This window comes from Podarcis muralis, chromosome 1 (assembly GCF_964188315.1).
Source record: "Podarcis muralis chromosome 1, rPodMur119.hap1.1, whole genome shotgun sequence".
NCBI classification, from domain to species: Eukaryota; Metazoa; Chordata; class Lepidosauria; order Squamata; family Lacertidae; genus Podarcis; species Podarcis muralis.
The window spans coordinates 90,087,594-90,104,924 of NC_135655.1; the positions used below are offsets into that span (position 1 = coordinate 90,087,594).

At 41.9% G+C, this 17,331-nt stretch overlaps 1 protein-coding gene across 27 annotated transcripts in view; it reads right to left on the reverse strand.

Moving 5' to 3' along the window:
* Positions 1 to 1,479: 1,479 nt before the first annotated feature.
* The window catches only part of CLASP1 (cytoplasmic linker associated protein 1), a 162,930-nt gene continuing 147,078 nt past the window's right edge, over positions 1,480 to 17,331 (reverse strand). For all 27 annotated transcript variants that reach the window (XM_077934696.1, XM_077934709.1, XM_077934699.1 and 24 more), the window contains 5 exons: positions 16,564 to 16,754; positions 14,095 to 14,223; positions 11,470 to 11,676; positions 5,508 to 5,624; positions 1,480 to 4,146 (listed from right to left, as the gene is read on the reverse strand). In XM_077934696.1, the coding sequence (XP_077790822.1) occupies positions 4,060 to 4,146; positions 5,508 to 5,624; positions 11,470 to 11,676; positions 14,095 to 14,223; positions 16,564 to 16,754 (731 nt within the window). In that variant the 3' untranslated portion in view covers positions 1,480 to 4,059. The remainder of the gene's footprint in view (positions 4,147 to 5,507; positions 5,625 to 11,469; positions 11,677 to 14,094; positions 14,224 to 16,563; positions 16,755 to 17,331) is intronic.

Here is a 17,331-nt window from a genome sequence, read left to right on the forward strand (position 1 = left end):
CGCCAGGCACTTCTGTCTTCCACTGCCTCCCGCAGTTTGGTCAAACTCATGCTGGTAGCTACGAGAACACTATCCAGCCATCTCGTCCTCTGTCGTCCCCTTCTCCTTGTGCCCTCCATCTTTCCCAACATCAGGGTCTTTTCCAGGGAGTCTTCTCTTCTCATGAGGTGGCCAAAGTACTGGAGCCTCAGCTTCACGATCTGTCCTTCCAGTGAGCACTCAGGGCTGATTTCCTTAAGAATGGATGCGTTTGATCTTCTTGCAGTCCATGGGACTCTCAAGAGTCTCCTCCAGCACCATAATTCAAAGAACCTGCATTAATGATTATCTATCAAGTAGTAAAACCCTTTGAACGTGAAAAGGCAAGAGTCCTGTGCAGGCATTCAAAAGTGACAAGAAAATTGCACGGGTGTGTGTGTGTGTGGAGTGACCCTGCCCTATGCCTGTGTAGTACACTTACTGCACAAGGCTTTCCATGACTGCTCTGAAGCAAGTCCTGAATTCAGTGGGGCTTACTCCCAGGTAAGTAGGGTTAAGGTTGCAACTCATGTTGGAGGGTATGCTTGAAGGATGGCGGGATCCCCAAGGATGTGCTCTGCAGGGAGCTGGCTTCAGGCACCAGGCCCATTGGCAGACTAACTCTGCATTACAAAGATGTCTGCAAATGTGACATGAAGGCTGGCAACATTAACCCCTCCATGTGGTAATCCCTTGCAGATGGTGACAGTGCCTGGAGACAATCTGTCAGGTTGCTTATCCACAGCAGTGACCAGATGATGAATGACTGCACAGAGAAAAGAAACGCCATGGTGCATCTGCAGCAGCACAACCGGACACCCTCATCTGTCCCAGCTTCAACAAAACATGTCTCTCAGGTACCAGTCTCTATAAGCCACAGCAGGTGCTGTAACTTTCCAACTGTGCCAGCCCCCAAGCCGTACCCCTTCATTGTCTCCCAAGAGAGACAGATGCATGACCACATTTTTACATTATGTAGATCACATGGTTTGCATGTAGGGCAAGGTCAGGAAAAGAATTTCTTTAGCTCAAGGCAGAATTCCCATCTGAGCAACCTTCTGTGGGTCACATTCTGAAGATGGGCAGAGCCAGAGGCAAAAGTGAGCAATACAATGATTTTGCCTTTGTACAGAAGAGTAATTTCTATGCACCTGTACACCCTTCTCTTCTATCCTAGCAAGCAAGGACTAATATCAGAGTTTCAGAACTTCGATAAGCGTCTCATAGAGCACTGAGAGGGCAGAACTTGGTGCCACAGTCATGATCCTGCCCCCTCCCAACTATGAACGTCTGCACAGGGATACGATGCTACTATAATGGGTGTACCCTTGGACAGTGTCACATGTGTGGAAATAAATGTAATTTGGGGTTTTAAAAATCGTGCTTCAGTGCTGACAGTTCATCTCTGAGGTCACCTGCTTTCATGACCAAATTGTAGTGCAAAGAGGCTCCCATAAGGACTTAAATTTAACTGTCATTTATTCTAGGGCAAACTCAAAAGGTTTCATTTTATTTTTTAGCAAATTCTATCATGTAAATGTTAACATAAAAACATCTGTACATTTGCCATGATACACTCAAAAGTGAAACAAATAAGATATAAATACAGATATGGATGTAACATGACAAAAGCGCCCAAAAAAAGAAATAAAAGAAAATAACCAACCCAAAAATAGAAATTAAATACATGCGCGTGAACACTGTGCCAACAAACTCTTTTCTGATGGCTGACTGTTTTGAGTGGCTTTATAAGCCCATCCTTCCCATTTAAAACATTATTACTGTTAGCAAAATCCTGCTGCATTCTACAAACATTTCTCTGTTGTCCTTTAATATGAACTATTACACTTGATAAATAAAGGGTCTGGGAGGGTGGTAGAAAGAAGATTTATATGACAACGTTGCAAGTTACATTACTTATACAGGTTATTGAGAAGCTACTAGGAAGCGATAGAAAAGGTCTTGTGTTGTACTGTAATCCAGGCAAGCACACATAGTGTACCTTTTAAAAGGAAGCCACATGCCTCAGTCGATGCAGGACTATATAAGAGACCTACAGTACTTCAGATGGTGTGAAAGGGGTTGCATTGATTTGTTTGCTCATGCCCTGGGACGCTGGGCGCCCCACTGGAAGCATGTACATCTCCATCGAACCCAACCCAACAGCAGGCAGGGTTGTTCTGTGCGGATTCTCAGATATGAAGGTCTGGGAAGAGGAGGGAAATGGGTGTGGGGCGAGGGAAGGGGGGGGGATGAGAAGATGGGGAAGAATACAAAGAAAAAGAAACCTCTTTCTTTCAAAAGGTCTGAAAAGTTAAAGCCCTGCGTAAGGAGGCAGCAAGTAAAAAGGCAGCTGCAGACATTTGGACAGTGCTGAGAAAAGGTAGGAGCCCTCCGTAATCTGGCAGCTAAGCGCCAACATCATGCAGATTTGTCTTCACCAGCATGTATGGATTGGTAGCCAAAGGGTTCTTGTGCCTGGAAGAAAACACCCACCCCACCCTCAACTGTATAGCTTTAAGAAAGCAGATTGGTGCAGATTGGGTACTACCTAGCCCTTTGAGTACTACCCTAATGAAACAGAGTCATATCCGAAATACTAAGAGAGAAGGGAAACAATTTGCTATGTACAGTAGACACAAAACAAGATTATAAATAAAATCAGATTGTGTGGTTGTTGGGAGGTGGGGTGACAAACTCCTGGAGTACTCAAAGGTTGGGTGGGGAGGTGGCAACAGAAAAAGTGTCACACTAAGGAGCATTGGTTGACAAACGAAAGCAGTATTTTATTAAGAAAGGAAGGCCTGGTTATCTGAGTTGCAGCTCCTACAAAAGCCAATCGAGGTTTGGAAAGTACAAATTTCATACTGAGGATTGAAGCAGCAGCAGTAGTAGCACATTTCACATATCTTTTCTAAGAGATAGGTTGTCAGTTCCTTTGACAGTGAGTGTTGATACTTAACCAGTTCAGAGATATTACAGTGCATTCACGCTCAGTGCATACTAACAGATTTCATAAAGCTAGATAAAATTATTACAGAAGGAATTCAATCCCCAGCGAATACTGTAACAGAACAGAGTTCCGTTTTTTAAAATAAATAAAATAAAAAAAACACCATGAAAAACAGAGTAGGAATGAGTTTTGTCAAGTAAGTAGAACCTCCTCTGGAGTAAGAAGTCAAGACTATATCACAGCATATAGCTTTGCTTTCTTTTCTTTTTTCTCACTTTGAAAAAATGTTTCTCAGCATGTGCTAAAAATAATAATCAGATAATTGAAACATCTACACAGAGGCGGGTCTTAAATGGGTTATAGTAGGGTAAGTGCATCTGCCCTATATAAACAGCACCATTGCAAGTTTGCTGAGATCTCCCAGGGAATTTCCATGACCGGTGTCACTCAGATGATGGTACTATACAATTTGTTTGTGTTGGTGTTTCCCCCCCGTAATAATTTTAAAAAGTGAGTTGAGGGGCCTAGTTTCCTTTCCTTTTTTTTTTTTAAAGAATGTAGGGCTTTCTCCCAAAAAACCCCAAGTGAGGCCATTCTAAATTTTAACCTCATCTCTGAAACAAGGACACATTCCTGAAATTAGAGGAACAGGAGGAACTAGTCAAATGTTTGACTGATACAAGCACAACCTAATAAAAAACCCAAGGTCTGAATCCAAGATGTCATACTCAAGGCAGATCCACTGAAATCAATTCACATGATGAACTTAAGCCCATTGATTTCAACGAGTCTACTGTAAGTATGACCCCCAAAACGTCAGTGGATAACTGCAGTGTGTTTAACCATGGTGTGTTCTATCGCCTTTTTTTTTTTTTCAAATGAAGAAGACTGCAACCCAGGCCTTGCTTCCTTTACATTCAGTAACAATAATATCCTACCATAGAAAGCTTTTAAAAGGACTAAAAATACTGATTGCAATAAATATCTGCATGGCCTCCATCAGCGGGTGGAGCGTGCTGATGAGGGGAGGGTCTCTGAGAGGCACAGCTGATGGCTTCTATGTCTACAGGCATGTCCAAAGATCTCCATTAACTGTGCGTGGAAACATCTGAAGATGAGCTGCTGTTGCTGTTGGTGGTCTGGGCCCTCTTTATGTACAAGTTGAGGAGCTTCATCTGAAAGAAAGGAGACACAGTAACACCACTCCTCCTCATTAATTTGCTTCCAGTTCAGAATGGGTCTTTCACAGTGCAGTCCTATGTGTGTCAGCCTGGAAGTAAGTCCCACTGAGTTCAATGTGACTCATGGATCCCTGACTTTAGTGTGGGCACCCAATGGTTGTAATTTTCACCAAATTTTCTGTTTTACAATTTCAGATAAACATTTTACAAACTTTAAAATATCCAGTGACTTCCCCCCTTCTCTTTCCATGGTTCATTTTACATATCATACATCCCTGCATATTTTACTATAACCGTTCAAATCAATTTTCCACTTTTACATCCATCAAAAATTGTTTACTCTGTTGAATTTATCTTATGCTGGCAGCGTTTTCAGCTGTTTACAGTTATTTTCCATATATTCAATAAATGTTTTCCAATCTTCTTTAAACGTATGTTCTTCTTGCTCTTATTCTATATGTTAAATCTGCAAATTGTGTATATTCTATCAATTTATGTTGCCAATCCTCTTTAGTTGGGACCTGGCTCACTTTCCATTTGGGGCTAACGAAACACGGGCTGCAGGTGTCTTTTCTGACACCTGGGAATTTCAGTTTGGGTTATCCCCAACAAAAAGGACTCTGGTTGTTTTTTTTGGTAAAGTAATTTTAAATATTTTTTTCAATTCATTATAAATCATTTCCCAATACCCCTTTACCTTTTTACATGTCCACCACAAGTGGAAGAACGTTCTCTTCACTTCTTTACACTTCCAACACTTATCTGATTCTGTCTTAAAAATCTTAGCCAACCTACTCAGAGTTAAGTACCATCTATGAATCATTTTCAAATTGTTCTCTTTCAATGAATAGCAGTTCATTGAAAGGTGACTGAGGATTTTTTTTTTACTGTCGTATGGCTTTATTGTCAATGATTTTACTTTCGTTTTTTATGACGCATAGCAAATTTATTTTATGAGGCAACTAATAAAAAATAGAATAAAATGGCTGGTCCCTGCACAAAAAGAATACAGTGGAGGAACATATCAACTTGCCAGGCCCATTCTGTCACTTTGCCATTTTGTGTGTGCCACAACTATTGATTCCTCCCAAACACTGCTGTGGCTGAGCAAGGCCATTTTATATTATAGGGGACTCTTTTCCGGGCTAACATATATGGCAGATGCTCCTCCATCTTGAACTAGCCGAAATACACTCTTGAAAGGCCAGTAACCAACTACATATAGGAGTGTGCTGTTCCTGAATGTTTGTGAAGCCAGCAAAATGCTTGGGAACAACGGCTCCTGATTTTGCCTACTGACTGTGCTTAAAGTTACAGGAACGGCATGTGTTTCAAAATCAAGAGGCCGCACGTACCTTACTCCCAGTGAGCTGTGCAAGGTGAGGCTTCAGTTCTTCACCAATAACAGAATAGATTGCCACGAGGCAAAATACACTGGCTTTGCGAACACTGCTTTCTGTGTTGTCATAGCCCTAGATGGAAACAACGAAAGGAGTCATGAGAATCAAAAGGTTTCTTCACAAGTTGTCTCTTCCTTCAGGGTTAGGAGCTAGTGGAGTGGGTTTGTAGTACACTTTCAAATGAGAACAATTAAAATATGCAGGGACACAGAGAAACCTAGTCCCAACACAATTATTATTATTATTATTATTTTAAAAAGATCATTTTCAAGATAGCCTGCAAAAGAAAATCATAAAGCAAATATAAAACAGATCAAACAAGCATTGTTACAAGATTTCTCCAACCTGGAAGGGGGTTCCCCTTCTCTCCTCCCTTCCCTTGGAAACTGGCATGCCCCAAAACTTAACAGAATAAATAGGAAAAGTGACATATGGCTTCAGGAACTACATAAGCTCTCCATAGACAGCAGGTTACCAGCCTGGCTCACAGTTGGCCATGGGTCACAGGAAAGAACTGGTAGCCCCAGCACCCAAGAATCCCCCTGCATGCAAGGTTGGGCTCATACTGTGGGTTTATTAGCCAAGGACTGGGCAGCGGTCTGCTTCTCTCTAGTACCAGTTAACCCTTCCTTAACCCATCGAAATGCAGGTTATTCAACTTCAGGAAGCAGCCTTTTCGGTAACGAATTCCCAGAAGGCTGAGTCATACTTGCCTGGGACAGGGAAGGCGTTCCTATATTTGCATTTGTAAAAGGAACATCAACTTTGTACAGAGAAGAAGGTTAACCTTAAAAAAACACCAAAAACCCAAGAACAAATTCTGACCAATAAATTGATTATTAAGTTATAATACGCTAAAAATGGTTTTTTGTAAAAGAAAAAAATTCAGTGATATAGAACAGTGCACTGAAAATTAAAAATAAAGCCACTCGGCGAAACCTGCAACAAAATCTTGCAGTGCGTTACTACACCCAGTCACCCATGTCCTTTCCCAGGACACTCAATTCAATTCCTGCTCCCCACTGTTTTTCATACCATGCCCCATCCAGACATTCGTATTCTGTGGCCCCTGAGCCTGCTCAAACCTCGCTTGCCTTTATTTGGGGTGTGTGTGTGTGTGTGTGTGTGTGTGTGCGCAAGAGAGACAGATTGCTTCCTCAGGTTTTCCCCTTTAACTCCCCCCTCCCCCCAGCTTCTTTATTTTTCTACGTTTTCTTTATACTTCATAGCATTTCTTCTAATAGTGGTCCCTGGTGAGAAGTGCTGGCTGGATTACAATCAAAATAAGCCCCCCAAAAAACAAGAGAGGTACTTGCATGCTTCAGGTGGGTGCTGTATGAAATGCAATTTTGCGAGTGCTTTGTTTCCTATAAGACAGTGCCTGTAACATCACTAGTGCCAAAGAACACACCGCCTCCCTCATAATATGCACACCGTTTGGGGAACACTACATTTTAGCTTTTAAAAAACTTTTACTCCTATTGAAGCAATGTGCTTTTTCACTGCATCACTCACACTGCTCAACAACGAATAGCATCAAGCATTGGGAAGAGCTCAGCCACTTCAAAAAGCCATTGCTTTTTAAAGATTTGTGATTTTTTACCAATAGAGGAAACCAGCTGTGGGGGGATTTAAAAATTGTGGTCTCAACAGAAGCAAAACATTGCAGAATGATGCCTGGATCGCACACAGCAACTGAGTCACAGCTGTGAAATTATTGCACTAAAATCAGCTTCTGGAAAGGCCCTGGCAGAAGGACAGAGCTTTTGGTCTGCTTGTGCCCTTGGCTCAGAGTGACCTCTGCTGGGAGAAGGCTACAACTATCTTCAGACCATATTCCCACCCCTTCTCCTGTTGCCAGACACTAAAGGGGAATGGTATTTATGAAGCAAGACTAAGGCAAGAATCCTCATAACAAATGAGGCAGAAGTATAAAAATACTGGTGTTATTTCTCATTTCTAGAGCAGGTGTCTAATTAGGGTTAAATTCCTGGGCCCTGTTTCCAGGCTGCAATCAACTTTTTGCTCCTTGATTTAGGACAGATTCAGATGACCCACTTGGTAGGCACTTAGAATCCTATTGCCCGTCAACTGAAACTATGCAAGAAGGTGGCCATCTGTAGCCGTCAACCATTTGGTTAATATTGGCCTTTTAAGATTCTCTCCCCGTCTGAGTCAATGTAGTGCTGTAGCCAGAAAATGACGAACTGGCCTCAACTGAATAAAAGGGCAGGCCACATCATGCTAAACAAGGGTGAAGTTAATTATAAATTAACTTTTTTATAATTATACATTTGACTTCATCTTGACAAGGTAATAATTTGCTTGACTTATACAGCTCCATGCCTTCCTTGCGCTATTTTTAAAACAGTTTTTATTCCATGAACTGTGTGAATATGATGAAACAGTATTTTTAAAATGACTGAGGAGAAACAACTTGAGTCACATTGTAAAAGATGCGACACAATCCAATGACTCTCCCAGGCACCGGGTTTCGCCTCGCCTTCTAACGCAGGTCTTGCAGAGAGAGGAAGCTTCTGAAACACCCAAGAGAGTTTTCTTTCTGCTTCACTCTGCTGCCAAAAGGGTCTTTTGGCTTTGCTACAACTCCTGAAGTTCTTAAACACTGGGCTTTAGCCCTCCGCAGAACTGAACATGGTTATATGCAATAGCCAGGCATTATATGGCCAGATCTCACTGGAAGTGACACCGACTGTATGGCTTTAAATCTCTGGTCATATCTTAATGAGCAACACCAAAAGCTCATTGATTTTCCTCTCAGAGCAAAAGACACACCACACCTAGAATTCCAAGTGGGGGCAGCTCTCACCCTAACCAACACGACCCTCCAGACAAAAACAAGTAGACAACCTGGGGAACAGATCCAGATGGGGAAGTTCACTCAAATGCACCACCTAACTTAACTGCATCTTTGAAACCTTAATGAACTCAAAAAAAGGAGGTATTCAGTCCAATGAAAAGGCTGTTTCAGGCTGCTGGGAAGCTATCACGGCTCTGATGAGAACTGGAATCCAACAACATCTGGAGACACCCCTTCAACTGGACTGAAGGCTTCATCTCAGGAGTTACGGGAAAACAGATAAGGCCAACTGAATGAATGAACACTTCAGGGCTAAACTGTATATTACACATAAATGTGTATAACAAAGACCCAAAGGGTGGCTGTTTTTAAAAAATTAAAAGCAGCCTCAGAGGTTGCCGTGTGAAAGGAGTGGCGGGGAGCATGAGATACTTAAACTTCTCATTCACAGGCCAATTTTCAAAGTTGTCCCTCCTGGGGTTTTGATTTTTTTAAAAAAAAAAATCACCTTCACAGCACATATTTGCATGTAACAGTTCAATTTGCCTCTTAGGACACAACGGCAAATGAACTGTAACCTCCCCAAGGAACCAGCGCCTTTGTTTTGCAAACTGTGTGGTGTAGTAAATCACTCATGAGAACTTGGGAGCTCAGAAAGTGTGACCAACATTTACAAGAAAGCAAAACTTGCCAGTTTCAGTGCACTGATAGGTGAGAGGGGAGAACACACAGTCCCGTTTTCACAACTGTCTGATACCAGGAATGAGGGCAGTTGTGTCTGTGATACGCATCAAAATATTGATTCAACCAGGGTGGGGGAGAGAGCCAGTAGAGCATTTTAAAGCAGCACTCTGCTTTCATGATGGTTATGTGCCATCTGAGGGCACAAAGGTGTGGAAGAACATTGCCGCAATAATCTTTCAAGCAGAGAGTCAGCTGCGCCGAGGGAGGGAGAACCTCTGTTTCTGAATACGCCTTGACATCATGTGCGCCATACAACAACCAGGGGTGCTGAATGAGTCAGGTGGAACTCTTGCCAGAGTTTCCTGCTTATAACGTGGTTCTTGTCCGCCTCAAACACATGGCTGTGCCTCTGACTTTGTACAAGAAAAAACGTGTCTAGTAACTTTCAGAGGAAAGAGAACCCATAAAACGTAGCTGCCAACTTCGCCATGCTATTGGAGGCTTGGGTCAAGAGAACACAATTCACTTTGGCTGATATATTCTTATTATACTCATAAAAAAACAAAACCCTAATCATAAATATGGTACTAATCTGAATTGTTCAGGAACCAAATCACAAGAGAACCTTAAAATGGCCAAACAAAAAAACCAAAAACATTGCAGGCCAGACCCTATAAGTATCTCTAGCTAAATAATTCCAAATCATGGCCAAAACCAGAAAAAGTCCTCAAACTGATTTTATTTTACTTTTTATTTCTTATTTCTTAAAAAAAAAAAACAACCAGGTTGCCCTGAGGTAAGGAGAAACAAAGTCATGAGACCTGCCTGACCTGTAGCTCCCAATGGTGGTTCCAGCTTACTGGCTCCTCCCTCAACCAACTGCCATCTCAGGCTACTGGCTGTGGGAGGGTGGGAGAGAGCAGATGAAAGAGCCTATCTTCAAATAATCTGAGAAAGCGCCAGGAAATGATCAGGCGGGAGCATATATTTAGACATCAAACTATCCTGTGAGATGCGTGAAAGGCAACAACTGCAAACGAACTTTTTTTTAACCATAGCAACCTTGTGTATTCTTAGTGTTTAAATTATCTTTATGGTACACTGCATGGATAAGTGATTCATAACACAGCCAATAAAATAAGTTTCTTCCAGTTTTCAGAAACTTTAAGCAGGGCTTATCCAGTAGATCGTAAAGGAGAGGGAGAGAGTTCAACAGGGGCTCTCCTAAGATATACCAGACCCAGACTGTATAGGAGTTGCCAATGCGATGCCTTCCAGGTATTGTGGACTACAATTCCCATCATCCCTGACCATCTGCCATACTGACTGGGGCTGATGGGCCAAAACATCCCTAAAAAGACTAATAGAAGAAAACATAGTTCCAGAACATACACTGTCAAAACTAAACCAGGGAGGTGCTATATAGCTGAGTGAGGGTTTGGGGGCAAGTTGGGACATTTAGAATAGGTGTGGGGAACTACAAATCCCATTGTACCTAGTAGCCATTGACTGTACTTGCTGGGGCTGATGGGAGTTGTAGTTCAGCAACATCTGGAGGCAACACACCTGCCTTAGATCCATACCCCCTCACCCTCTAGCGCGCACACACCCCACCGCCCCACTGACTCTACTCATACCACAAAATCCACCCAAAGGAAGCAACTGTTAAGGAAGCCAGCTTCAATCAGCAAGAGTTACACCTGGTAGAAGCAATAATAAAGGTAAAGGTAAAGGTACCCCTGCCCGTACGGGCCAGTCTTGCCAGACTCTAGGGTTGTGCGCTCATCTCACTCTATAGGCCAGGAGCCAGCGCTGTCCACAGACACTTCCGGGTCACGTGGCCAGCGTGACAAGCTGCATCTGGCGAGCCAGCGCAGCACACAGAACGCCGTTTACCTTCCCGCTGGTAAGCGGTCCCTATTTATCTACTTGCACCCGGAGGTGCTTTCGAACTGCTAAGTTGGCAGGTGCTAGGACCGAACGACGGGAGCGCACCCCGCCGTGGGGATTCGAACCGCCGACCATGCGATCGGCAAGTCCTAGGCACTGAGGTTTTACCCACAGCGCCACCCGCGTCCCCAGAAGCCATAATACTCTGCATGAAAACAGAATTTTAAAGCCACAACAGTGCTAAAAGACAAAAGAGGCAGATTCATTTTTGCCAAAGGGATACTAGAAGACAGAACTAAACTGACAGCTAGCTCCATATATACTCCAAACTCAAAACAACAGGATAGAAAACACAACCTGAAGAAAGAGACAATGCATGTGTTTTATAAACGAGGAAAGTCATTTTTAAAAATTATGCATATATAACATACGAGTGGCTCTTACTACCTGCCATAAGTCAGAAGAAATGTTAAATAATACTTGGTTTGTGCGGACTAAATGCGTTCATTCAGGGTAGCATACCTGCAACAGGCCAGGGATAATGTCTTGAAGAAGTTGATGCAAAGACTCCTTTGAGATCCTCTCAATGACTTTAGTTTGCATTTTAATAGCAGCCAGATTGATTGGATAGTCAGCTGTCTGAATGATGGGGCACAGCACTTTGATGCACTGCTCAGGGTGGATGGAGCTGGCCAGAGTGGAAGCAGCTTCCTCAGCAGCTCTCACAACCTAGAATTTGGGGAGGGGGGGAGAGAGAGATTTACATTTTACAGATTAGTACTGCACAGAAAACCCATACATTTCTATATCTAAAACTTAGCATGACCCAGCAGTCCTCTAGAACTAGGTTATTGTACTGATGTTAGAGACTGCGTTTTGAATGTACACATGTAGTAGATTGGTGATAGTCACAAAATGCGGTTTTCTGTATTGCCCCAACTGCAATAAAACATATCTCTCTTGTATCGGTCTCTACAGCCACAGCAGGTGTTGTAACTCTTGAATGGTTTGAGTTTACTCCTGATGACACTCTTGCCTTGCGTCCTGAGACACACAGTTGCCAACAATGCTAGACATGGCAGGACCTTCCCAATTTTTTATTTTAATGCTTATGAAATGTACCAGAAGAAACAAACACTGCAGGATAATGTATAGCTGAAGGTAGCATTAAGAAGAAAGGTGGACCTCACAGCTTTCTGAAGCCACTGACTTATCTTAGGTTTGTATACTCTGTATTTTGGGGCTTGAAGACAGCCCCAGATATGCTCTGCGTAATGAATTGAAAGTATTTGTTATGTGACTGTTTGAGGAAAAGCAAATTAAGTTTAGGTATCTTTATGAGACAAAATGATTTGTTTGATCCATCCTCTCCACATCTGAAGCAAATTTATTAGGCTGTATGATAAAATAATGTATGATAAAAAGAACCAATTATGGTTTCAGATATACACTAATTTGTTCAATATTATATTTTCCTCAAGTTAAGATACCAGACCTTTTAGTACCAGTGTGTTTTCCTGCACTGTCACACTGTAACATGGTTAATATAATTCTAAGGCTGTATATACATTTATTCTGTACATGTACATTTCACTGTATAACAACTAAGATTGTTTGCCACACAAATAGGACAAAGTAATATGAAGGTTTAATGACTGTACACGCATTTTTTTGCTTAAGAAAGTGCAGACTGTTTGGTATATGTTTAAGATTTCGCAAAAATACACATTAAAAATAATTAAATATTTTGGTAATTCAGATATCTATAAATACCCATTCCTGTAAGGATGACAGGTACATTCATCAGAAACAATGGCACCCGTAATTTTTACAAGTGACAGAACTGAAATATTTGACTTGCTTTTTACTTTTAAAAAGGGCAACTATTTTAGCAAATTCCACCAGTTCAACATGAAGGTGAAGTGAAAATCCATAATTCCATAGGAAAAAGGAACTGGAGGACTGATTCTCACCCACAAAAGGTACAACTAAGCTAAACATACATACTGAGCTCTTCAGTACTGAGTCTATATCTACCTTTCTTTGCACTTTCCACAACTGTAATGAATGCAACCACCCACAAGATATGCCTGCACACATCTGAACACATACATTGATTTCTGGAGCGGGATGCACGTCTATACTTATTGATAGCTCAAAAGTTGGTGCTTTATATATTCACAAATGCACACAAGTGGCAATGAGAGCATAAGAGTTTGAAGCAATTTAAGCACTATACATAATTTTGATACTCTGTGACACAATTGTACACAAATTGTGTACACAAATTGTACACAATTGTGTTTTAGACAAAAAGGGGAAAAACCGGCGGAGAAAGCTTTGGGAGATGACAAGCTTTTCCACTCACTTGTGGAGGTGATTCGGGGAAGAAGAAGGGGGGGGGGGACCCAACAAGGGCACAGAGTCAAGGTGAATCAAAAAGAATGTGTGCTTGGGAGATGCCTGCCAATAAAGGCACTCCTTCAGAACAAAATGTTTTGTCCAGCTGCTTTATCTGGAAATCAGTTTACAACTGCTGTTAAATGCTGTTACAAAAAAATGAGTGTCATGTGGAGACTCTGGTTCCAAGAAAGTGTAGTACAGACATGCTGATTTATTAAACGGATTAAATATTTTCTGGTCCTCCTTTTTAAGACAGTCTTTACACATTTTGTTCCCATGTTGCTTGCTTAACCGGATAATGCCACCTTGTGCTTCAAGCTATAATCCTGCACGGGTTACATGGCTGTCTCCTGTAGCCTGGTTTGCCTATTACTCCCATTTTGCGGCCAAGAATCCTATTCCCACCCCACCCCCATTTCTCTATAAAATGCCTCAGATGTTACTTTAAAGTAACCCTACAGTACACAGTTGTACTCAGAGTTGACCCCCTGCTATTAATCTCCATTAATTTTAATGAGTCTACCCTGAGTAGTATTAGCATTAACCGCCACCCATTCTATTTTAATACTTTTCCTTGGCATTTAGGTTCCTGTCTACTACAATTTGTTTTATGTAGAACAGGCACAGAAATATCTGTCAGCCTTTGAAGTTAAGCTTTGACCATTAAGAGGGCTGAGATGAGTTTCTTGCCAACAAGCCCTAGACAACAGAGCTTCTCCAACAGCAACAAAACAGCCACCTCACCTCTTTGTGAGAATCTTTATGTGCTTCCAGAGTCTTCATGATAGTTAGTTCAGCATAGTTCTTAAACCTTGCAGGCTGGTTTCTCAAGATTTCTCGCAACACCCTCAGTGCCAAGGCTCTTATTGAGTGCTAAATCAAAAGAAGAAGCACATGTTGGAGAAGAGATCATTTAGTTTTTCAAAATGACTAGCATAAAGTGTGTATTGCTAGGACTGGCACAGTTTCTATTTTGGGGAGAAATCTTTTAGACCAAGAAAAGGGGAGCATTAGGATTATGAGGCACTTGCTTAGCAATGAGGATCCCTCAAAACCACACATCATGGGTCTCAACTCCTTTGCAAAATTCAGTTATATATCTGAGAACTAGGTAAATGCTACCTAACAGTGAGCAATTTATATGCAGAATTATTATATTCTGCTTCTGTGTCTGTTAACCCCCCAAAATTTAAAACATTTGAACAAAACACAAAAGAATTATAATCCATAACACTGGGTGGGTGGGAAATAACTTGACTTTTCATGTACCTTTTAGTTTCTGAGCTGTCACCATGCTCTTAAATGTATTGACTCAAGTATAAGAGGCAGATTCTGTTTTAAAATGAAGGCTGGGATTTTCTAGATTCTATATTCTGTGGGTCACTTTATCTCAGCTACCCATTGTTGAGAATCTCAAGAAGAGATATGCAAAGTTCTGATCCTGTATGTTTCTTAAATGCATGTTAATACCAAAAATAAAATCCAACACATTGCCTACTGAAATTCAGTTACGATAAGTTGGTACTCCTCTTGTCTCACTGCATTCAGAAGAGCTACAACTATTGTTAAGCATAGCAAACCCAAGTACTGTTCTATTTTATATTGCAATAAATCTATCCAGCATTTCTATCACAGTTCTTGTCCTTCGGTGTACTTCCACCCCAGCCTTGCCATTTACTGATGTTACAAACAAGAATACTAGGAACAACTGCTCTAGTTATATAACTGTTGAGTTATGCGTTTGGATGACGGCCATTCCAAACAGTGCCTACGGTTTCAACAGAGGAGCACTGAGCTTAACTTGCTCCTGGCTGAACTTTTTCAGTACATCCTGATGCTTTGAGTATTCACCTGCTCAGTTCACAGGCTAGAACATGACTCATACCCTGAATAAATCTTCTGACGCATCTATGACAACAATAACTGGTAGACACTAATAGCAAACAATAACTGGCATGCAACAAACTGCTGCTTTCAGAATAATAGTTTGATGGCATTTCAAACAGGCAAAACCATGGGCACTACTTCAGATACTTCATATCAACTGAGTAAATGTTCACTGGTGAAGTGCTAGTGTTTCAGTTTTTATTTTGTGGTGGTAGGCCAGGGGGTGGGGGAGATGGAAACCAGCCGGCATAATATTGAATGCTGTCAGTTATTTGCCTGTGAAATGTAAGCCAAGGGCCTTTGTAAGTTCAGACCATATCCTCAAGTGCAACAAACTAAAGTCTGGCTACCTTTGGTTTACCTAGTTGCTGTATTATACTGCTGTCAAGGCAAGCTGGGTGACACCACTACATTTTGCTCAACAACTAAGAAATGATTCCATTGATTGCTTTGGTACAGTGCTCAGAAACCCAAAGGCGATTGGTAAGATGTGATGACCAAACTGAAAATTTCAGAGGCTGGAATGTCCACTTCCTCTCATAAAACAAGAAAATAGAACGAAGGATAATGAAGTTTCTATTATTCTATTTGTTTCATCATCTCATTCTTGCAAACTGACCTGGTGGCTTTGCTGAAGGGCAGGATAGAAATCTTTTAAACAAATGAAGTTATGGCAGTAGCAACTGTGTTCACCCAAAGGGCAACAATGATCACACAGTGCTTTTAAAAGGCATGGCTATTCCTTAGTGCTAGCATTCATAACCATCCATGTTCATACTGATCTGCCCCTATTCTCTCAGCTTCCTATCTAGTTGTGTGGGCAGCTCCAGGTCTGAGGGAGCCCTGGGTAAAATGCCCTCTGGTGGGATCGCCTCCTCCAAAAGGCTTACTTGGCAGCAGGGGTGGCAACCAGAAAGGTGCGCAACAACGCTGGGGGCTGCCATTTTGATTTCACATCTTGCCCCAGAATGAGGCTACTTTGACGGCATTACAGGAAATTTAAACAGCAGCGAGACTCAACTGTCCAGTGCTGCTCAGAACACATGGATAATTTTTTTTAAGGGGGTGGGGGGTGGAAACCAGATTTGGACCATTTTTTTAAAGCAGTCTGAGGTATTCTGGAGAAGCCGTCCAAAGCAGCTAGTTCCAGTTTCTTTGAATTCCTGGGAAACATTAATGATAGCAAACCACCACAGTATTGCCACTCCATCTAAACAATAGCCACATATAAAGGGAAAACATCACCCTTTGGCACCATTTGCTGTAGAAAATGTGTGTCACCTGAAAGATCCCTAAAAGATATTGGATCCTATGTTGATAGCTTACATCTTTGTCTCCAAGCGTTTCCAGCAATAACAGCAAAATGGTCTTGAAATGCTCCTCCCAAACTCCTAGGTTGTCTTCCCTTGTAATCTTCAGTAGCTCAAAAAGGGCCCCTTTCCGTTCTTCTACCCGCTCATTGTGGTTGGATAACTCTTTTAAAAGATCAGCTACCAAATCAGAATGATCAATGGGCACTGAGAAGGGGAAAGGAAAAGCACAATGAGGACAAATCAGAACCTACTGCTGCAAATGGTTGAGGATGAGACAGATTCACATTGTTTCTTCACAGCGTCTATAAATATGATTTATCTCTCATCCTTTGGCTACAATACACGTTGATCTATAACATTAACATACTTAGGGAGCAATTCAGTGTTGTGGTTGCAAATGTTCTTCTGTCAGTGCAAACCATTCTGCTAGCCTGATAGAATAATCTCCCCTCTCCTTCCACTTTGAGCTGTTCTGGGGATTCATCAAGTCAGACCATTGGTCCATCCATCTTTGCACTGCCTACAATGGCCCTAAGAGGCTGTTCATGGTTTCAGGCAGGAGTCTCTCCCAGCCCTAGCTGAAGATGTGAGGGGTTGGCTCCACAATGTTCTGCATGCAAAGCTTGTGCTCTATTACTGAGCTATGGCCCTGACTCAAACACACACACAGACTGCTGTAGGCTCCAGCCTCCAGGTACAGTCTCCAGGCTCATGATCCCGACTATTTAAGGATGCATTGTCTCCCCCTCAAGTTCATGTGCTGAAGCTAAAACACAGAGAT